A 21512-nucleotide genomic window follows, 5' to 3' on the forward strand; every position below is an offset into this window, starting at 1 on the left:
CTATTAGTAAGATGCGTATGCCATACTGCAAGTTGAAAAGCTTTTAGTGTACCTGTGTCTATCTAGGACACACAATTGTAAGAATCTGTCTTTTTGCCTTCTGCAAGGCATCTTCCAGTAGGGGTCTTTTCACGAAAGAGCCAACAACGGTACTAGTTGAAAATTGTTTATAAAAGAGACCTTAATCTTCTTTCGACGAACAATTAATAAAAGTTGTTGCAGTTTACATACGCTAACCTACTCAAAGGAAATAGGCAGCTAGAACAGCAAAAAAGGATATAATATGGCGGATACTAGAACTTACACTTTAAACAACGGCATGAAGATGCCTGTTGTTGGTCTTGGATGCTGGAAGCTTTCGGCTGATGTTGCAGCAACGCAAGTATATGAGGCTATTAAATTAGGATATCGGTTGTTTGACGGTGCATTGTGCTACGGTAACGAGAAGGAGATTGGCGTTGGGATCAAGCAGGCAATCAACGAGGGCCTCGTCAAGAGGGAGGATCTATTCATCGTCTCTAAATTATGGTGTAACTTTCATCATCCGGACCATGTGAAGCTCGCTTTGCAGCGGACTTTGAATGATTTGGGACTTGACTATGTAGATTTGTACTACATTCATTTCCCATTGCCCATTAAATACGTGCCTCTTGAGGAAAAGTACCCCCCTGAGATGTACACAGGCGAAGAGGACAGACGCAACAATATTGTTTCCGAGCAACAGGTGCCTATTTTGGACACCTACCGTGCCATGGAGAAGCTTGTTGACGAGGGTCTCGTCAAATCGCTTGGTTTGTCTAACTTCCAAGCTTGTTTGATCCAGGACTTATTGCGTGGCGCACGCATCAAGCCGGTGGCTTTGCAAGTTGAGCTCCATCCCTACTTGTCACAGGAAAGGCTGGTTACATACGCCCAGAGCAAGGACATTCAGGTGGTGGCCTATTCGACATTCGGACCACTCTCGTTCTTGGAGCTAGGAAATAGTGCTGCTAAGGATGTTACTCCGCTATTGGAGCACGAGATCGTTTTGAATATCGCCAAGAAACACGACGTCACCCCTTCGCAGGTCATTCTCAGATGGGCTACCCAGAGAGGCATTGCTGTCATCCCTAAGTCTTCTAAAAAGGAACGCTTGCTAAACAACTTGAATAGTGATAAGGCTCTCACATTGAGTGACAGCGAGATGAGCGACATCTTCTCGTTGAACAAAAACTTGAGATTCTTAGATCCATGGGACTGGGCTAGATTGCCCGGCTTCTTCTAATTGTAAGGGAGAACAAGGTTAAATTAAACTAGCTAGCTTTAATGACACTGTTATAACGGTTTTTATGTACATCTAAGTATATGTTCTATGTCTAGTGGTTAGATGAGGCAATGCAGTACGTTACCCGGATTCACAGTTTTGGTTTCCGGTTCTTGCTGAAGGGGACGTCTGTCCTTCTGCTTATAAACGCTGTATTAGAAAAATGCAATGTATTCCAGAAAAGGCCATCTTTCACGATATGCACCTTGCATGGCCAACGTTATTAGTTTATTTATAAAGTAAGCATACCTTGACTTTAGGACATCTGCACGCATTTTACAACTCTCTAGCAATAGGTTGCAACATGCCCTCCCAGCTGCTTGAAAACATAAATTTCCTCGCGCCAGAGCCTATACGACTGATGGATGATAGTGATTCCGACGATAGCGATAACAACTGCAAGCAAACGCATGGGGCTCTCTTGCAGATTAAATCAGCGCATATCGTCGGCTGCACCACCATAAATGCTGACCGGTATGATGACAAATCTTCACAATGCAAGTTTACTGTCTGGACCATCGAAGCAGAGTTCCAAACAACTGACACACCTCGTGTCATCAGACTTTCAAAACGTTACAGCGATTTTGTCGATTTCAGGGAACTACTCCTGGCACATCTACCGACCAGGTTGCAGACTGCAGTTCCAAAACTACCGCCGCAAGTGAAATGGTACAATGCATGGCGGTATCAGGATGCCAATTTCAACAAGCTCTGGCTCTGTCAGAGAAGAGACGGCCTCAATTACTTCTTGGACCAAGTCCTGTTGAACCACACCGTCGTCTCCCACGCCCCAGCCGTAATACAGAAGTTTCTGGAATACAATGTGGTCCAAATCCAAACATCATGCCCGTCCTCTTCGCGAATCTACCCACCCACGGCACCCACCGTCAGCCGCAATAAACCCCGACAAAGAGCGTAACCAAACTGGGTGCGACCCCGGTACTATCTCCTGATCACCATTGTCCCAGCCTAGTCGTGTAATCTAATATTCAATATATTCTTGCACGCATGTTTCCTTTTAAGTGCCTTCCCTGGTCAAGTCTACCCACTTTACAACGGCTTCAGCCCTCCTTATCACGTGCATATCACGTGAAACCATGCTCCGGGTTTCCAAACGCCCTTTTCGAATAAAAGGATTACTAACCAAAAACTATAGCACGGAAATAGGAATCCCGGAAATAAATAATAATTGCAATAATTTCAGAAAACATGATCCACATTATTACAAAGCTATGCCATCCATGTTGGGCTTTTTTTCGCCGTAATATATAGGTAGCCGGGAACAGTTGTATTTATTGTATCTCCATTTCAAGTGAGGATTTTCAATTCAAGTGGTTGTTTTTATGCCATTTGGGAAAAAGAGCAATACGATATTTCCTAGTAGAGTATTTCAGAGGTTACAGTTAAGAATGGTTCATCACAGAGTTACTATTATTGGTTCAGGTCCTGCCGCGCATACAGCGGCCATCTACTTGGCAAGGGCAGAGATCAAGCCTACATTGTACGAGGGTATGTTTGCGAACGGGATTGCAGCAGGGGGTCAATTAACGACTACGACGGAAATTGAAAATTTTCCTGGTTTTCCAGGTGGTTTGACTGGTAGCGAGTTGATGGATAGGATGAAGGAACAATCTTTGAAGTTTGGGACGGATGTGATTACGGAGACGGTGTCTAGGTTGGATCTTTCCTCCAAACCGTTTAAATTGTGGACCGAGTTTAGTGAGGACGACGAGCCGGCGACTACCGATGCTGTGATTCTGGCTACAGGGGCTTCGGCGAAGCGTCTAAATTTGCCTGGCGAGGAGAAGTACTGGCAGAAGGGTATTTCCGCGTGCGCTGTTTGTGACGGTGCGGTGCCTATCTTCCGGAACAAGCCATTGGCGGTAGTTGGTGGAGGTGACTCAGCGTGTGAGGAGGCCAACTTTTTGACAAAGTATGGTTCGAAAGTGTATATGTTGGTGAGAAGAGATCAGATGCGTGCGTCGACGATTATGCGAAGACGTGTGGAAAAAAACGAAAAGATCGTGGTCTTGTATGAGACTGTTCCTTTGGAAGCATTGGGTGACGGAACCCTTTTGAACGCGGTGAAGATTAAGAATGTGCGCACAAACGAGATAGCAGAATTGCCAGTAAACGGCTTCTTTTACGCAATTGGACACACGCCTGCTACTGCAATAGTTGCAGGCCAGGTTGAATTGGATGAGACTGGTTATGTCAAGACTGTTCCAGGTACTAGTCTAACTTCTGTGCCTGGTGTATTTGCGGCAGGAGATGTTCAGGACTCGAAATATAGACAGGCTGTTACTTCTGCGGGCTCTGGCTGTATGGCAGCTTTGGACGCTGAAAAATATATATCAGAATTGGATTGAGTGTTCTTAAAAAAGAACCCTTACGTATACCATACTTCTTGATATGTAGACAACTATTAAGTAAGCTTTTTTTTAATTTTAATCCTTTGTTGCTGATGTATTACTTACCAACCTTGAAAGTGGATTACGGTATCTTGATTGTATTTTTTTGTTGGCAACAATTTTTAGCGTTGGTTGGCATTTTAGTACTGATGGAATATATAAGACAACGACTCCTTTAGTCTACACCATCAAGTAATGGCAGGCCCTTCCTAGCTGGCGAGATACCCTTGCTACTGTGGTGTTGTGCTCGTTGAGCTTACTACTCAATATGATAAAAGTATTGGTATATAATGTGAAAAATAGTATAGGAGGGCTATCTAGAAGCTTCTTTCTGCAAACAAAATAAAAATGGTATCTCTGTAAAAAATATTCAACAATAGTGCGGCTTCATTGCACACCGTAGGGTGAGATGAATTTTTTAGTGTTTCTTCTTCATCAAATATTTATTCCTCTAACTCTTGACGTTTTAATGCTTTCTTAGTTGCAATGCTCTCACTTGTTCCTCCAACTTCTTGACCTTAGCCTGGACTTCTTCCAAGTCACCATTCAATCTGATTCTTTCGCTAACAATGTTTTGCTCCCATTGTCTAAATCTTTGTTCTTCTGCTTTTACCTGGTCGGTAAAGTATTTCTTTAATGCATTTTCCTCCTCTTTGAACTTTGGATTGTGGGACAATTTTCTTGCAGGTGCAGGATGTGGGAGAATTCCGTCCTTGTCATCCACAGAAGATGAACTACCTTCCAGGCGCAATCTCCTGTACGTCTCGTAGTGTAGCTCTTCCGTGGTCAAGATTAGATCTAGTAAGTTGGTTCTCAATAGCAAAGATCTCAATTTACGGAAATCACAGTGGGCGTCGTTCTCGACCTCGACAATACCCCATGGGTATTTTCTTGCCGCGACCATGGTGTTAGACCCGTTGTCATATTTTTTGTCAGAGCCAATGACAGCGAACGGCATTGACTGCACTAATTGTTCGCGTGTTCCAGCGCGGCAGGATCGTCTTGGTCTGCCTCGTCCAAGGGTGGGGTAAAGATACAGATATCTTGAGCCTCAATCACCTGTCTAATACGTACCTTGAAGTCCTGTAGCTCCTTCGCTGTCAATGTATCCGCCTTGGCAATCACAGGAATCAAATTAGCACGGGTAGAAATACGTTTCATAGTCTCAATATCTAGCGGCTTCAACCCATGCCCCGTAGGCCTAATAAAGTAGAGCACTGCATGAACTCTCATGTCAAACTTCACAGAACGGTATGGCTGTTGCTCCTGACGCATATGAGAATCATGCTGGTCATCAATGAAATCAATAATCGTTTGCCATGACTTATTATTATTAACATTGTCTCCAAACCCCGGAGTATCAATAACATTCACTCTTAAAGAAAAGTTCTTCTCCTCCAACATGGCCCTAATCACATTAACCTCTGCATTCTTTCTAATTGGCTGCTGGCGCCGATTCTGATTCTCTAGAGGACTTAGCGTTGTTTGAAATAACGTATTAATAAACGTCGTTTTACCGAGTCCCGACTCACCACAGCACATTAAAGTGAACACTCCTCCCTTATTAGAGACAATTTTATACCGCTGATTTGGTAAGTTGGAAATACCAACAAGCGAGCCATCCGATCTACTTAACATTTCCCCTTAATTTCCTATAGCTGGCAGCTATTGTGTATTGTTGGCTGACCTTTAACCTAACATCTAGGAGCATGTTTGGTCCTACGTTTGCCATCCGATTTTTGATAGTTCTTAAGCCTGGTGTGTCCACTTGTCAAAAAACTCCATTTACGTGACGGTAGGGTAACACTATATCACGTGGTCGATATGTTATTCCGTATGGTGTGATTATGTATATCTATTCCAGATTTTTTGGAAATCGTAGTTTTTAACTGTATTTCTAATCGTGATATGACTACTTTGATGGGTCATCAGATGCAAGTGGTAACTTTATAATTTATTATAAAAAGCCATTTGGTGGTGGCAATTTCAGGCTTCAGTGCTGAAGAATTTTATGACTTGTTAGTTGTATTCATTCTCGTTATAACAGACAGCATAAAATTAGACTCATTAATTATTATTATCCTTAATATTAATATTTGGTTCTTCTTGGTTGGGAAAAATCAATATGTTGTTAATCACAGAGTACACAGATCAGGTATTGGCGGAGCCTACTGAGTTGACACCGCAAGGGCTTTATGATGCTTTCATGGCTATTGAGCAGATGAGCTCTTCTTCAGGATCTAACTCGCCAGAGAATATTAAATTGGCGGGAGAATTTTTTAGGGCATTAACTGCTAAAGGCCTTGATATGAAGGCGGATTACATAACGGCAGCTTTGGAGGCTCTACGTCAATATTCGGACGTGGTTGCTGACGAAGAGCTTGGTCCGGTAGACGATGATGAAGTGATAGTCGATATTGTAGGTACTGGTGGAGATGGGCAGAATACGTTCAATGTGTCAACGTCTTCTGCAATTATTGTTGGTGGTATTCCTGGGTTGAAGGTCTGTAAGTTTGGAGGGTTGTCATGTACATCGAATAGTGGTGCAGGAGATTTGCTGTATTCATTAGGCTGTCGTGGCCAGAAATTGAACAGTAAAACAGTGGGCAGGATTTGGAAGAATAATACTTTTCTGTTTTTGTTGGCACCAAACTTCTCTCGCGCTGGGTTTCTCGTACCTATAAGGAAGCAGCTGAAGGTTCCTACGGTGTGCAATGTTTTGGGTCCGCTGCTGAATCCTGTGAAGCGTGTGAACAAGCGTATCTTGGGCGTTTACTCAAAAGTGCTGGGACCGCAATACATAAAGGTGGCCTCTAAGGTGTATCCAAATTCAGAGATATTTGTAGTGTGGGGCCATGTGGGGATTGACGAGGTATCTCCAATAGGTAAAACCACTGTCTGGCATGCACGTCCAAATTCCGATGAAGTGAATTCTTTCGAACTCGAGCCTTCGATGTTTGGTCTTGAAGAACATGATCTGTCAGAGTGTAAGTCTCATGGCCCTGATTCGAATGCAATCCTTCTTAAGGAAATCCTTAAATCCAAATATAGCAAGGGTCACCCGATTTATGATTACTTGCTCCTGAACACAGCTGTGGCCTACTGCTTGTGTAAAGGAACAAAGAACTGGAAAGAAGGTACGCAGGCTGCTGAAGAGAGCATCAGATCTGGAAGAGCTTTGCGGGCCATGGAAATGTTTCTTGCAGATGTAGAACAATTATAGTTCCATTGACTTTCTTTTATATACATATATATTTGTTTTGTGTGTATGTCATCATGTCCTTCTAGACCAATATTGGTTAAAAGACGTTCCAGGAAGAAAAAATGCATGCCCAATGATAGTAACAATAAGAATCGGTGATGAAAAATTGTAACTTCTTCAATTTTAGCGATGAGCTTCACTGCTTGGGTATTGAAAGATAACCTTTAAAACCGAGGCAAGGCATGTTCGATCCGTTGGATTTTATCTCTGGAGTATCCAATGATTCTATTAGTGTACCGCAGCCTCCGCAATCGGTGCAGAGCGGATCATTGAACATGGATACCGTAACCTGCAAAGATGCAGCTAAAATATTGACTTTTACAGACGAAAGTAATGTTGATAATGAACCCATTTCGACAATGGACCTTCCATGTGTTCAATATGCCGATCCAAATGTTATAATTTCTGTTCTACTGCTCTTGCAGCCGGATATTCAAGTAAACTTCAGCAGATTACAGGGATGTAATAATAGACCATGGCAGTTAATTGCTAGTGAAAAGTCCATCACCGCAGAACAGCTGGATGCAGTTGTAGAGTATTATAAAAAATGGAACAATGCATTACTTTGTACAAAACAACATTTGTGCACTAAAATACCCGAGTTGCTTACTACTGAGTCCCCAGATATTTTGCAATACTATACAAATATCTTATCCTATTATGAGTCATCGAGTCATCCTCTAAGCAATGATATTCTTAAACATGCTAGCCTGAGAGTTTCAGAGAGGTGTGGTAGGACTGCTCAACCTGCTATGACACGCAGGTTTTGCATAAAAGGTCTTCCGAAGGACATAGAGTTGCATGAACCTGCATTGACAAATGATAATCTGGGATTGAAGACTTGGGGCGGCTCACTGGTATTGTCCCACCGAGTTCATCGTATTCCAGCTTGTGAAAAGGTCTTGGAGCTGGGAGCTGGCACAGGTTTGGTTGGAATATCTTATGCGATCGCACATCAAGCTTCAACACCTCAAATAATTCTGACAGATTTGCCCGATATTGTCCCTAACCTTCGAAGTAATATTAAATTAAATAACCTAAAAAACGTGCATGCAGCGGAACTGGATTGGACTGATCACAGCACGTTCATTGCACAACATGGTGGCGATAAATTTGATATGATCTTAGTCTCTGACCCCATATACTCTCCACAACATCCAATATGGTTAACTAATACAATAGCCAGGTTCTTGTCACCTCAGGGTAGAGTCTATATTGAACTTCCAATAAGAACTCGCTATGCAAATGAAAGACAACATTTATGGGATTTATTGGCATCTAAAGAATTGCAGATACTAAAACGTGAAAACGATGAAGGTACTGATGAATGGGGTAACGTAAATTACATATACATAGAGATAGCTTGGAAATAGTAGCTCATACCATATATGGTTCACAATTATTCCGTTTTATAACTACAATCTATTATTGTGATGTATTTTCACACTGTGAAGCGATGAGTGCTTTTTATATCACGCAGTCAAAAGTCACTTTTGATGTTGAAATTAAATATTTTAATAAAAATCTATGGTTTTAATAATAAACATATTCATAGAGTTTCAAAACAATTTGACAAAAGCTGGCAGTTTTAGACATTTGAATGAACTCAGGTAATGAATTTTCATAATTTCAAGTTCTTATTGTTAGTCGTTTTTTAGTGTCACTGGCATTTTGGAATACTTCGTCATTCGATTTTATATGTACAAATTTTTGGCTTTCGCGTCCACAAACTAAAGATCTTTTCATTTACCAATTACCCTTGAACAACTAAAACAGCATTTGTTGAAAGCTAAAGAACAATTGAAGGAATTCAATACCACATATGTTTGCGACGTTGGGGACACCAGCTGAACATCAGCGTAAAACCTACGAGTTCACTCCTATAGGTCATATACAGGAGAAGGAGAACATGGATGCGCAGAAGTTGCGTCCAATGAAAAGATCTACTAATGAAGAAGATGAAGATATTAGCTTTGACGGCACTAATTTTAAAAAATCACGCGTGATTGATGATACAATGACCTCACAGAGATTGTTTAATGATACGTCTTTTGATGACACGCTTCCTGAGCAAACAATCAATGCTATGACTAGCATCAAAAAGAATTTAGTACCCGAGCTGCTTGGTAGCGATACTAGGGAGAAGGCCGATTTGGCGTCCAATCCGTTAAAAGAACAGCAAAATGCTTTGCAGAAGCTTAATATGGAGAATTATAGCTTGAGGGTTAAATGTAACAGTTTGCTAAAGTTTTTGAATAATGTGACTGATGACGGGCAATTGAGGAAGAGTCTTGAAATTCTTGATGAGTTGCAAGAATGGAAGACAAAGCATCATGAGTTGCTCGAGAGATTTAAGGATTTGCAAGTCAGATTTGATGGATTAGAGCAAAAGGATACTGAGAATGCTAAAGTGGCTGAGCCAGTTGACCATTCTTATTGTGATTCGATGCGCAAAGAGTTGGAGGCTGCATTAGCGGATACTAACCAGCAGATCCTTACTCTAACTGAGACGATTAAGAATTTGGAAGCGAAATTAAAAGCAACCAGCAAAGACTATGAAGCAAGAGAAGAGCAGTACAAGATGAATATTGATGTTTTAAAGAGCGAAATAAATCAGTTGAACAGCTCATTTATATCAAAACAAGAAGCCTTGGCACAGGCCGAAGAGAAAGTTAATCGTTTACGTAACCAATTGCAGGAATTTGATCATAATAGTGGCAGCCTCTTGGAGTTAGAAAAAAAGATTGATGAGAAAAACCAAGGCATTAGAAACTTGGAATCGAAATTACAAGAGCTAAACCACCAACGACAGAATTTAGAAAGGCAGCTGCAAACCTCTGATGGGGTGGTCAATTCCCTCAAAAATGAGTATGAGAAATACAAGAATGATACGGAAAACAAATTGAATTCTTACCAGAAATCTGCATCTGCTGATGAGAACAAGCTAAGAGAAAAGATGGAGATTTTGGAAAAGGATAATAGCAAACTAAGCAAAATGAAAGATTCTCTAGAACAAAACAACAGAGAGTTTGATGTTAAATTAAAGAAAGCCGAAAAACAGATTCAGACACTAGAGCGGGAAAGGGAGCGTATACTAAGTGAGCAGCAAGATGCTATTCACGATCTAAGGTTGGAACATCAGAAGCGTGTTCAATCTCTCCATAAAGAAGTAAGTAACTTACGTGAGATGAACAGCAAATTGGAAGGGGACAACCAAAGTTATAAAAAACGTTTCGAACAACTCGTAAAACCATCACCTCACAGAAAAAGTACCGAAGATGAACTGATTAGAAAGAACAGAGAAATCGGAACACTAAAAGCTACACTAAGGGATTTGGAAGATAAGATTAAATACGTCGAGCATGAGCTTGAATCTGTGCACTCTAAATACCGGAGAGAAAAAGCTCTTCTTGAGGCAAAACTAGCCCAAGCAGACAGGGAAAAACCACTTGAAAGTAATCTATTAGAAAAGGAGATCTCAATTTTAAAACTTGAACTTAATTCTATCCAAGATACCAAGGAAAGGGAAATTGCTTTATGGGAAAACAAGTACGAATCATTGAAACAGACTTATGAAAATATGTTAAAGCAGGATAGGAACAACGACTTTAATAATATCTTGGAACAGAGGCGGGAAGAATTGAAATCATTGATGAGGCGCTATAATGACTTAACAACAGAAAACCTCTCTTTGACTAAGGAACTTAACAAGCAAAAGTCTCACAAGGAATCTTACAAAGAAGACTTGAAAAAAGTCCAGTCACGGCTAGACTTCATTACAAAAGAGTTTGTTAAAATCAAAGAAGCTAACCCTGATGGAAAAGAATTGGATGGTGTTAATAGTAAATGGACTGAAAAATATCAGAGTATGAAGACTAAAATGCTTAACGAATTGAAGTCCTTACAAGACGAAAATTTGGAATTGGAAAGAAAATTCTTGAACCTCCAGAAGCAGCAGCAACAACCAATTGGCTCAACTCCAATGTTCCAGCACGTGAATGACTCTAACCTTCAAGATAAGCTTGATTATTACAGGCTAAAATATCATGAAGAAGTTAGAAGAAACAATGACTTTAAGGTTATAAATGAGTATCTAAACCGTGTCTTAAAAGCGAGTTCACACCATGTAAAGCTTGATATCATTAAGCTAGAAAACGAGGTATCCCCATTAAACTCAAGCGTGACATATCTAAACGATCAGCCTTATGAGTACGAAAACCCATACTATACGAAAGGGGGTAGATCCCTTAAGTTTAAGACTGTAGCTTTGATGGTACTTTCCTGCGTTAGAATGCACCAAGCAGCCTTAAAACGCAGATGGGATCAGCAAAGAACACACTACTTACAAAGGAAGATTACATTTGGGGAAGATAGAATTACTTGGTAGTTGTATTATCTTCGGAGATACGTTCATTATGTACTTTAATATCGTAATATTGTTTTATTATACTATCCAACCTCTCACGGAACGTGCCCACTATTGAATCAATAGCATTCAGTTGCACAAAATATTTCTCCAACTCACCACATTTCTGAAGCAACTCTTCTATACCCTTGATATTGGCATCTATAATATCCTCTACAATTCCCTCGGTAATCAACTTATTCTGCTTCCTGCAAATATCTGTGGTTTCCAGATGAATCGACAAAACATGGTCTTTAATCCTGTAAATCAGGTAATCGTAGTCTAAAATCAATTTGTCTACCCTAAAGGGGTCCTCATTAACCTCTTCTCCATTACTCATCTTTGATGCTTCAATTTATACTATTAATTTTATCCTTGTCTTCAACTGAGATAGCGTCTAGATATAAAAAGGGTAGCTAGTCGCGTTAAACCCAGACGTTCTAATGCCAATCTGAAGTAACATCCAAACAGAAGTAAGAGCTACTAGTCTGATACTTCAGCAAGCTAGTCATGAATAAACTATACCCACCGCATTATTGTAAAATACTATATAGCTTGAACTTATAATGGCTTAGTCACGTGATATGATTACCCGGCCATCGATGTCTTGAAAACTTCTTCCTATGTAACAGGGGGCTTTGGTTGTTTATATAAACCTCATTACTGTGTCATTCTCAAAAGACACCAGGCGTACGTTCGAATCCAGTGGCACTTTAAGTCTTCTGATGCCGAGTAATGTCATCCAGTGGTATATATCTCTCTGAAGCACCTGTTAGGAGAACAGGAGGTAGCGGTAACGCGTTACTAAGAAAAATCCAAAGAGCATGTAGGTTGTCGCTGGTTGAGCCCGATCTATCATTAAACCTTGATGTTGCTGATTATATTAATGCCAAGCAGGGAGGTGCTCCGAGGGATGCTGTTCTCACTATTGTCAAGCTAATTAACTCCAGAGGTATCCATACGGCCGTCTTTGCATTAAGTTTATTGGATGTGTTGGTCAAAAATTGTGGTTATCCTATCCACTTGCAGATATCCAGAAAGGAGTTTTTGAATGAATTGGTAAAGAGGTTTCCAGAGAAGCCTCCTATGAGGTATACAAAAGTTCAAAGATTGATTTTAACTGCGATTGAAGAATGGTACCAGACAATATGCAAGAATTCAAGTTACAAGGAGGATATGAAATATATAAGAGATATGCATAGTTTGTTGAAGTACAAAGGATACGTATTTCCCAAAATTAATCAAGAAGACTTGGCTGTTTTAAGGCCAAGTGATCATTTGAAGACGCCAAGCGAACTTCAAAAAGAACAGGAGATTGCACAAGCTGCGAAGCTAGAAGAACTCATTAGGCGTGGCAAACCCGAAGATTTGAGGGAAGCCAACAAGTTAATGAAAGTCATGGCTGGTTACAAAGAGGATAATATTGTTAACGTAACTCAAACTTTAACTGATGAATTGACTAAATTAAAGCGGAAAGCAGACTTATTCAATGAGATGTTAAGTGCTTTGGACACAGCTGAGGTGGAAGATGGGGCCATTGTGGAATTATATAGCTCTTTGAAATCCTCACAGCCTAAATTTCAAAAGATCATTGAAGAAAAGCAGGGAGATGAAGAGTTTGTCCAGGATTTATTGCAATTTAATGTTAAAGTGAATCAGCTGATTCAGAAGTACCAATTATTGAGAACGGGTCATGCTAGTGACGCTCACAAACTTGAAATCCCTGTCAGTACAACCAGCCCTGCAGGTTCTACTACATTGGCCAACGAAATTAACTTGATAGATTTTGATGACAATGATAACGACGATATTCAAGGTTCTGGTGGAGGAGATGGAGGACTTGACGATCTACTAGGCGATTTGTTGGGCATGAAGGTTTCTCCGCCTTCTCAAGGCTATGGAATTGGCGGTAGTATTTCTTTAGGTTCTAGCCAAATAGCTCAACCTATAGAAACAGCTAAAAACCACAATTCTATTGATTTATTGGCGGAGCTTTCTTCGTCCCATCATCCTTCCCCACCAACTTCGGAGTCTTTTACACCCTCTCGTGATGTTGATCTGTTAGATGGCTTTAAATCATCAACATCCTCAAGCAATGGTCGGTTATTGGTCAATAGCTCGTCGAACTTAAGTTTGGAGTTTGAAGTTACTAGGGTCAATTCTTCAGCCATAAAAATGTTCTCTTACTTTTCAAGTCGTTCGATTTTTCCAATTGAGGATCTAACATTTCTGGTGGCCGTTCCAAAAACTTGTAATCTAAAGTTGTTGCCTCAGTCAGGAAACACCATTGCTTCTGGATCTGTTGATGGCGTTACTCAAGAGGGCCTAATTGAAAATGCTCCAGTTGATGCATCTAAGCCTTTAAAAATCAAATGGAAATTAACTTATACTTTGGACGGCAAATCAATCGAGGAAAGCTCTGTTTATACTTTACCTAAAGTTTAGAGGAATTAAATTCCTTTCATCTTTGATTATTGGTTATACAAAGATATAGAAATCAATAAAAGTCTCCTTTTTTAGTTAAAATAAAACTCTTGAAAATATTGTATAGCAGGACTCCGAACCAGGGGATCCTATCGGTTATGCATTGAAATATTAAATTTTTGTCTGTGAATATATATACATATATATACTTGTGACAACTATTATGAATCGTTCTTCTTCTGTTGTATTCTTTGAAGTATTTCTTGGGGAGTTGGTGATCTAAATTTGTTTATTGCACCATTAGAAGATGATGTTGCCGTAGCCGCCACAGATGAAGATTGTGAAACAATTTGTTTCGTGAAAGCTTGTTGTTGCTGCTGCTGCTGTTTGAGAGTCACATTCCGGAAATAGCTTTCTGCAGCTTTCAAAGCCAATTCTGGAGTGAACTCCGGTTTCTGTGCTATTATCTTACGTGCATAACTTTCGATAATATCCTTCTCTGAAGGTGGTTTAGTTTGTCTCTGCTGCGGAGTCTGAGTTGTAATATGTGGGGATTCGCCATTTACAGGTGAACTTTGAGTTTGTCTAGAAGCTATTAATAACTTGTTGCTGGCTTCTTTTGTACTTGGTGCGCTTGACGATAATCTAGAGCGAGCCTTTAATTTTCCGTGGAGGAGTTGATTTTGCTGCTGTGAAGGTTGAGGTGTTTGCTGTGGCTGCAAAGACGGCGGCGGTGACTTTTGTTGGCTTTGTTGTTGCTGCTGTTGCTGCTGCAGTTGTGCCAGTTGGATTCTCTGTTTAGCTGCACGCCTCATTTGCCCTTCACGGCGTAACGTTTCATCTCTTTGAGCTTTTAACTCGGACATTTCAGCAGGAGTTGGTACAATCATACTTTTGACATCTAATGGCTTCCTTGGCTGTGATGGATTGGGTCGAGGAGCGTTTTCTCTTTTCTTAATTGTTTTCCTCATAGCTTCAAACATACTAGCCCAACGTAATCTGCGATGGCCTCTTTGGATAGATTCCGAACCAACACCTAAAGGGGATATACGTCGCTTCTGCTGCTGCTGTAATTTATGGGCCTCATAAAGCCATATTTGAGCAGCATGAGCACGGGGACCTTTCATATCATGAACAGAAAATTTCTCATTCAGTTGAACAAATCTCTCAAAGCACTGCCATGGGGTCCTTCGTTCGATGTTAGAAATGTAGGATCTGGTATTCTGGGATAACATTTGAGCCCCAATTAAATCCCAGTTATAAGCATACTGGTTGATGTTCTTTACAAGTTCCTGGTCGTCGTCTGGTGACCAAATAGTGGGCGTACGAAACTTTAGATACCTTAAAGCTGGAGCTGCAGGAGGTTTCAGATAATGACTTCTTCTATTTCCATAAAACATTCCTCTTCTCTTAGATAATGCGACTAGTGATGGTTCATCATCGATCAGCTGTTTTTCCACGAGTTTCAAAAACTTATCATCATCCAGCAAAACAGTTGATTTTGAAACGGGAACAAATGGAACCTGTTCGTTTTCCTTAAGAATCTTTTCATCGTCTAGACCAGAATAGAGCGGACAATCTTGCATGATTGCCTTTTCCAGTGAAGACATATCGGAGGTTGAGACATATATTTTAAAAAATGGATTACTTGCTTTCGTCTTATACTCCTCTACTGGAACCTCAGGCAGCACTGGGAGTTTGATTTCCGCTGTTGGGTCTGCCTTTTCCAGCAACAAATGAACATCTATTGACGGCAGCCCATCCATGAATTGTTGATCTTCCTTAGCAACCACACTTTCTACATCATTTGTAGAGTTTTCTTTCGCATTATTATCATTGAGATATAGCTGTTTGCCATTTTCATCTTTTTGAGCTGCTGGTAAATATTTAACTTCCTTCGTTTTAACACAACAGACCTTGCCATAGGTCCAATAATCCATAATTGCTTGACTGAGGGTGATACATATGGCTATTTTAAATTTTTTGGACTCATGAAAATCCTCCCTCATCCACTTTGCTTCCTCTAGCATAATACTATGATGGGTCGAAGCCTGCAACTTGTTCCATGAGTCAACAAACTTCTTGGGCTGCCTCAATGACCATAGATTCAATCTCCGCAATTCTTCAATACGCGAAGAGACCACCGTGACACGGCCCTCATTTAGAGCTGTATTATAGAGGTCTGTTGTCAACACTTTATGCGTGGAAGGAATTAATCTTATCAGCGGCAATGTCTGGGATACATATTTTAATTCAGCCAGTGGCACTGCCTGTGGAATCTTTGCAGGAATAGTTTCCTTCATAACTAAGAACGCCGAATCCTTACTATTAATGTTGATTGATTCAAATAAATTCTCCGTCGGCTGAGTCTGCTGCCTTGTAATGCTCTCTATTATAAAATTTTGTTTTCGTTTCATCTCAACCTCAGTAGGCTCAACATGTAAATTAGTTATGCCAATATGCTGATAATACGAGGATTGAATCATCGGATTCGGTACTTTTGGATTGTCCTGTGACTTAGCAGTGGTCAGCGATGCCTCTTTTTCACTTGAGACAGAACATGGTTCCTTCTTAGTTGATTCCATATTTCCATCTGCTAATTGATCTGACACAGTGTTATTATCTGTCTGCATTAATTGTTCATCGCTTCCATTTGCTTGCTTCTGTTGTTTTCGTATTGGTTCATGAGATTGACTAGGCTTAAGGTTCTCTTCCGGAATCTTATGTTCTCTCAATCTTTTCCTAGATTCGTCAAACGGCAGGTCATCCTTTTTTCTATGCATCGTACCATTCTCTAATGGTGTATTACTTTTACTTCTCAGCAATCTCTTATCCACAGGCGGCTCCTGCGGCTTGTAGGCTGGTAAACTTGAAGCATCAAACGGCGGCCTCTTGGCCAAATCGTTTTTTTGCAGAAATTCATTCAATTCTTCTCTTAAACTTTCCACACTGTACCCAGATTTGAGCTCATTGAGCCTTGAAAGCCAAAAAAGTTGTGCCAGCTTATTATTCCTCTCCTCTAATATATTTTCCATCTGAGTTCTTTTCTCCATAATAGATTCCTTTCTTAGTCCTGACATCTTCAACTAGTGAATTGTGAAGAACGTAGGATGAAAGTAATCCTACTCAGATTAGTCAATAACTAAACAACACTGAAGTCTTGAACGAATGTTTTATACTATAGCGATAACACCATACAGCACTAGGAGTACTGACTGATTTAAAAAATCCAAAATTCGAACCAGCTAATTGGGATGTGAACAGAGAAAAAGCAAATAATCAAAGCGCGGTTAATGAAATCCTCCGGCTGGCCTTATTCTTAGTAAGATACCAAACTTTCACACCAACTTATTGCTATCTCCACTTTCCTTTGCTTGCTGTTTGTTAGGAATCAATAGACTATATTTACATCCATGGCCAGGTTCCTAATAATTTTTAGAGCCACTTGGGGAAAAACCAGAACGCCCACCAATGGATTTATGTAGTTACCCGGATAAATATGTAGCTTATGTAATTCGTGCGGCTTAACTTCCTCGATGAGTTCGATGAACTACTAGATGCATATACAGCCTCAAAATGTACTTGGAACTTCTCTTACGTATATTCCAGCTGCATGTATATGCTGGTTTGTTCTTTTTTCGTCTTCGTACTGCTCATGTGCGTAGTGCTTTGAGGCTCGTGATGATTTGTCGACTACAATGGCAGGGAAACAAGTGTAGTTGAAAGGATAATATTTGCGGTTAATTACTACAGGATCGAGGCATTTTGCAGACGAACAGAGTAATTCAGACACTGCTGGTGCAGTGATTTAATGATTTGACCTCGGGTTTAGGTTTCATTTCCTGCAATGGCCACCATTTGTTTCTTGTATACGGCGACCGGGCTCTGACATCTTCGAATAGTAATTCCATTTCTTGAAATAAAACTACACAGGTGAGACTTTAAAGAGTATTTATTATATATACATTTCAAATTTTAAGTGGCTTAATTTATTTTGACCATTGAGCAATTGCCTCTTCAAGCTCTTGTATAGAGCGCATTAGACTATCGTGGTCTATTACAATATACGAGGGAAGCACACCTTTTCTGACAGGGCCTTGGAAGTGTATTTTCGAATGCTTTTCCAGGAACCTATCCTCTTCGTGGAAATAGTCTACCTCGGAATTTTTCACTCTCTTCCGGGGGTTAGTATCGTCGTCATCATCGTCGTCGTCATCATCGTAGCTAACCTCATACTTTCTACTAACAATGACGTAGAAATCATAAGCCATGCCTTTCCCTGAAACCTTTTTAACGTCCTCCAGAGTAATCTTGTATAACGGTGGGACGACCTGGTTAGGCATATTTATTAAACGTTCACCCACAATCAACCCACACGATTTGTTTGAGCTCTCAACGGACTTAAAAAATGTGTCTAATTTAGTATCCACGTTGGCCAAATACCTAGCATAGTTACTGGATTTATTTTCTTTGTAATTTAAAATAGACAGGAAACAGTATGGATCGGATGCTTCCCCATCAGTCTTGATGGTAGTTGTAGGGGACTTCAATATCAAATCGGCCAACGAGCTCAGCTGGATTTTATTAGATTCTTGCTGTCCGAATAGTTGTCTCATCAAGTTTTTAAGAGCATGGAAATCAACTTCAGGATTCCCATTGAAGAAATCAAAATCGATGTTAATTATTTCCTCATTACTTGACGCATTATCGTCATCCAGTTCAGAATTGGTGGTGGAAAGATCAACGTCAGAGTCCTCTTCGACTTCTTCCCTCTTTCTTTTAGCTAGTTCACTCAACTTAATAGCGTTTCTCATGACTGTAATGGGTAAGTTAAGCACTGAAGGATGATGTTTTATGTCTTATCAAGTTTTCGAGATAATCTTTGATGGAAGTAGCAGCGTTTGAGGTACAAAATTTTCTTGCAACGGTTGCGGGGCAGACATTACACACATAAAGCAAGTTAACTAAAAGAGTAGAAGCAGCTGGTTACTGAGACTACTTTGGATATTCTTGATAACTTCTCGAGGAAAATTGAGTTGTAGAAGCGAACTATCTAATGTTCCAGAGATTTAGAATATATAAAATTGTCACGTGCTTGAATATATAACTTGAAAAGCCGTTCATCCCCTCGCTCCTTTGGTTTAAAGCATATAATTACCGCCTTATAGAGATCTAGAGCCTCAAAGCAAGCCTATAGATGCAAGAAGTACTTCATTGGTTTATCCAGAATTGTGGTATTCGTGTTTCACCGTGTTTAGCAGTTAGAAAGTCTCAAATATCTCGCCAAGATGGCGGTTATGGTATATTTGTAGACCCATCGAAATTATCTCAATCCCAGACTGAAAATAGTAAGCTCGTCGAATTGATCAGGATTCCCCAAAGTTCTTCTTTCTCAGTGCAATCGTTGATGGAGTGGGTCAGCTCTACCCATGATGATGATACAGCAGAGTTTTCGAAAGTCGCGGAAAAGCTTTAAAAGAATACCTTGGAGAATTTATGAGTCAAGAGGAATATCTTCCATTCATCACCGAAACCAATATTATAGTGCTATTCTTCTGCATTGTTGCAATTTTGAGGACGAAAGGATATCTATTTCCAGCAGCTTTGGATTATTATCTAAAAGAAGTTCTATTAAAAACGACTGTAAGTCATCCAATCATATACATATTCATGAACAATTTAGATGAGAATATATGCGGTCATTACAGAAACAGCCTGCGAGAGAGATACTTGTCGGCTTTAATACAATTTCTTTCGAAGAACTTCAAATCTTGCGAAAGATCCATAGTCTTACAGGTTTACAGTGCTGTTGTTTCCCGTTGTTTAGAAATTCCTGAAGAAATTAGCTCCATGACAGACGATTTTAAAGTAAATTCCACTTTGGTACCAATTTTGGACTTTGTTAACCATTCAAATGTTGTTACAAGCGCATTTTTTGATGTTGATCGCAAAACAAATGACATTCTATTAATGTTGGATCTTAATAAATGCCCCAAAAATGGACTCCCTTACGAAGTGTTTATTAGCTATTCCCCGGTAGAAGAACTAGTCAGTTTCAAAAACATATACGGGTTCTTTCCAGCAGCAGAAGGGCAGTCCCAGTTTTGGAACTTTTGTATGCAAAAATCCTGGTTGAATAAAAAGCATGAAAAGTTCGAATGTAATAATTTCTACGAGTTTTATTCGAAGTTTAACATCCTTCCTTATCTGCAATTAGTCCTAATTAATGATAAAGTCCTAATAAATGATATTTCTCATATCTTGGAGGAATGCTGCTACCTTTTGTACCATACAGCAGTATACTCTCAACTAAACTAGAGAGAGGTTTCGAAATAGATCTTGATGAAGAACAGTTAAAAATGCTATTACATTTGCAAACAGAACCCACATGGAAACAATTTGAGGGGAACCTGAAGATCGAAGATATCGATAAGAATAAAGTTGTGTTTCAATTATTTATGAAAGACCAAAAGTATTTTAAAATAGCATTAGAAAGGTTCTTTGGTTTTTTGACCGGTTACTTGGGTCATATAATTAAGACAAACAATAGTCCGAACTCAAGGAATATGTATGAGACGGAAACTTTGGATCCCTTGCATGATATCCTTGCTAAAGAGTTGAAAATTTCGGAGACATTAAGAAGTGGTTTACAAGCTAAAACTAGGTTTTTATCAGATCTTTACGAATCTTTATCAGATCTGCCAACTTGTCCCCCACCTGCACCTTCTCCCTCATACGCACACATATATATTTAGCGTAATAATCATCTTTTATATCTCTATCAATGTGCTTTTGTTGTAACAGCGTTAATTGTACTTTGGCGTCATCTCAGCTTCATAAGGAGCGGGGAATCTGAGAGTCATTATGGTCGATATCTAATTTACGGACATTAATATATATATATGTATATATATTGGCAAAAATTATCGACTAAAATAACAACATAATTCAAAAATAAGTAGAAAGTACTGGAAAAACCACTAGGTTGATGAAATCGATATACTTCGTGTTACTTTATCTAGTCCAAAAGGTGTTAGCTTTGCATTTCTACTCGGTACCTGGGGACACAAAGTGTTTTTATGAACAACTTGCTAAGGACAACTTGCTCTTGGCGCACATTGACGTCTACAAGGAGACTGAAGATGCACAGTTCGTCAAGAGTCTAGCTCTCGAACTTTCTATAACTATCTATGAAACATTTTCGAGAGATGAGATAGTGTTTTCACAGCAGAATTCGCCATTAGGGGAGTTTACATTTACCGCCATGAGAGCAGGCGAACATAGAATATGTATAACGCCTAAACTTCCTGAAAAGGCTGTGCGATTGAGAGTTTTTATTGATCTAAGTGTGAGTCAAGTGGACGTATTGGATAGTAAAAGGCTGACAGATATCACATATTTAAAGAATAGGCTTGTATACCTAATTAGCACATTGGAGGATATCAGGGCGGAACAAAACATTTACAAACTCCATGAAGACATCTTCAGGGATCAGAGTGATATTGTAAATACTAAAATAATGCTTTGGTCGCTGCTTGAAGTAATTGTGATGATTGGTGTTTGTTCTTTCCAATTAAAATACCTAAGGAATTTTTTCATTAAACAAAAGGCGTTCTAACAAAGGCTATATAAATTTGATCTATTATATAGGTAGTCTACCTGTTGCTTAGCTCTTAAATATGATTGAAGTGGGTTTTGATGTTGACC

General features: G+C 39.7%; 11 protein-coding genes and 2 further genes across 11 annotated transcripts; 9 read left to right on the top strand and 4 right to left on the bottom strand.

The window, feature by feature from the left end:
* Positions 1 to 283: 283 nt before the first annotated feature.
* Positions 284 to 1264, top strand: GRE3 (trifunctional aldehyde reductase/xylose reductase/glucose 1-dehydrogenase (NADP(+)); the record flags this gene model as incomplete). Its single annotated transcript, XM_003647020.1, has 1 exon — positions 284 to 1264. One exon carries the CDS (start codon positions 284 to 286, stop codon positions 1262 to 1264), a length of 981 nt encoding a protein of 326 aa, XP_003647068.1.
* A 343-nt stretch (positions 1265 to 1607) lies between these two features.
* Positions 1608 to 2222, top strand: YPT35 (Ypt35p; the record flags this gene model as incomplete). Its single annotated transcript, XM_003647021.1, has 1 exon — positions 1608 to 2222. The coding sequence occupies one exon, from the start codon at positions 1608 to 1610 to the stop codon at positions 2220 to 2222; it is 615 nt and encodes a 204-aa protein (XP_003647069.1).
* Positions 2223 to 2646: 424 nt separating this feature from the next.
* Ecym_5510 (thioredoxin-disulfide reductase) lies at positions 2647 to 3672 on the top strand (the record flags this gene model as incomplete). The annotated part of the gene is made up of 1 exon (XM_003647022.1): positions 2647 to 3672. The coding sequence occupies one exon, from the start codon at positions 2647 to 2649 to the stop codon at positions 3670 to 3672; it is 1026 nt and encodes a 341-aa protein (XP_003647070.1).
* A 508-nt stretch (positions 3673 to 4180) lies between these two features.
* Positions 4181 to 5352, bottom strand: Ecym_5511 (the record flags this gene model as incomplete).
* Positions 5353 to 5839: 487 nt separating this feature from the next.
* On the top strand, positions 5840 to 6937 carry TRP4 (anthranilate phosphoribosyltransferase; the record flags this gene model as incomplete). Its single annotated transcript, XM_003647023.1, has 1 exon — positions 5840 to 6937. One exon carries the CDS (start codon positions 5840 to 5842, stop codon positions 6935 to 6937), a length of 1098 nt encoding a protein of 365 aa, XP_003647071.1.
* Positions 6938 to 7158: 221 nt separating this feature from the next.
* EFM2 (S-adenosylmethionine-dependent methyltransferase) lies at positions 7159 to 8349 on the top strand (the record flags this gene model as incomplete). Its single annotated transcript, XM_003647024.1, has 1 exon — positions 7159 to 8349. One exon carries the CDS (start codon positions 7159 to 7161, stop codon positions 8347 to 8349), a length of 1191 nt encoding a protein of 396 aa, XP_003647072.1.
* A 449-nt stretch (positions 8350 to 8798) lies between these two features.
* SPC110 (Spc110p) lies at positions 8799 to 11363 on the top strand (the record flags this gene model as incomplete). Its single annotated transcript, XM_003647025.1, has 1 exon — positions 8799 to 11363. One exon carries the CDS (start codon positions 8799 to 8801, stop codon positions 11361 to 11363), a length of 2565 nt encoding a protein of 854 aa, XP_003647073.1.
* CNL1 (Cnl1p) lies at positions 11353 to 11721 on the bottom strand (the record flags this gene model as incomplete). Its single annotated transcript, XM_003647026.1, has 1 exon — positions 11353 to 11721. One exon carries the CDS (start codon positions 11719 to 11721, stop codon positions 11353 to 11355), a length of 369 nt encoding a protein of 122 aa, XP_003647074.1.
* Positions 11722 to 12116: 395 nt separating this feature from the next.
* Positions 12117 to 13826, top strand: GGA1 (ubiquitin-binding protein; the record flags this gene model as incomplete). The annotated part of the gene is made up of 1 exon (XM_003647027.1): positions 12117 to 13826. The coding sequence occupies one exon, from the start codon at positions 12117 to 12119 to the stop codon at positions 13824 to 13826; it is 1710 nt and encodes a 569-aa protein (XP_003647075.1).
* A 200-nt stretch (positions 13827 to 14026) lies between these two features.
* EAF1 (Eaf1p) lies at positions 14027 to 16885 on the bottom strand (the record flags this gene model as incomplete). Its single annotated transcript, XM_003647028.1, has 1 exon — positions 14027 to 16885. The coding sequence occupies one exon, from the start codon at positions 16883 to 16885 to the stop codon at positions 14027 to 14029; it is 2859 nt and encodes a 952-aa protein (XP_003647076.1).
* Positions 16886 to 17794: 909 nt separating this feature from the next.
* Positions 17795 to 18619, bottom strand: BCP1 (protein-transporting protein BCP1; the record flags this gene model as incomplete). Its single annotated transcript, XM_003647029.1, has 1 exon — positions 17795 to 18619. One exon carries the CDS (start codon positions 18617 to 18619, stop codon positions 17795 to 17797), a length of 825 nt encoding a protein of 274 aa, XP_003647077.1.
* A 383-nt stretch (positions 18620 to 19002) lies between these two features.
* On the top strand, positions 19003 to 20560 carry Ecym_5519 (the record flags this gene model as incomplete).
* Positions 20561 to 20793: 233 nt separating this feature from the next.
* On the top strand, positions 20794 to 21423 carry ERP5 (Erp5p; the record flags this gene model as incomplete). Its single annotated transcript, XM_003647030.1, has 1 exon — positions 20794 to 21423. The coding sequence occupies one exon, from the start codon at positions 20794 to 20796 to the stop codon at positions 21421 to 21423; it is 630 nt and encodes a 209-aa protein (XP_003647078.1).
* Between the last annotated feature and the right edge of the window lie 89 nt (positions 21424 to 21512).

This window comes from Eremothecium cymbalariae, chromosome 5 (genome assembly GCF_000235365.1).
Source record: "Eremothecium cymbalariae DBVPG#7215 chromosome 5, complete sequence".
NCBI classification, from domain to species: domain Eukaryota; kingdom Fungi; phylum Ascomycota; class Saccharomycetes; order Saccharomycetales; family Saccharomycetaceae; genus Eremothecium; species Eremothecium cymbalariae.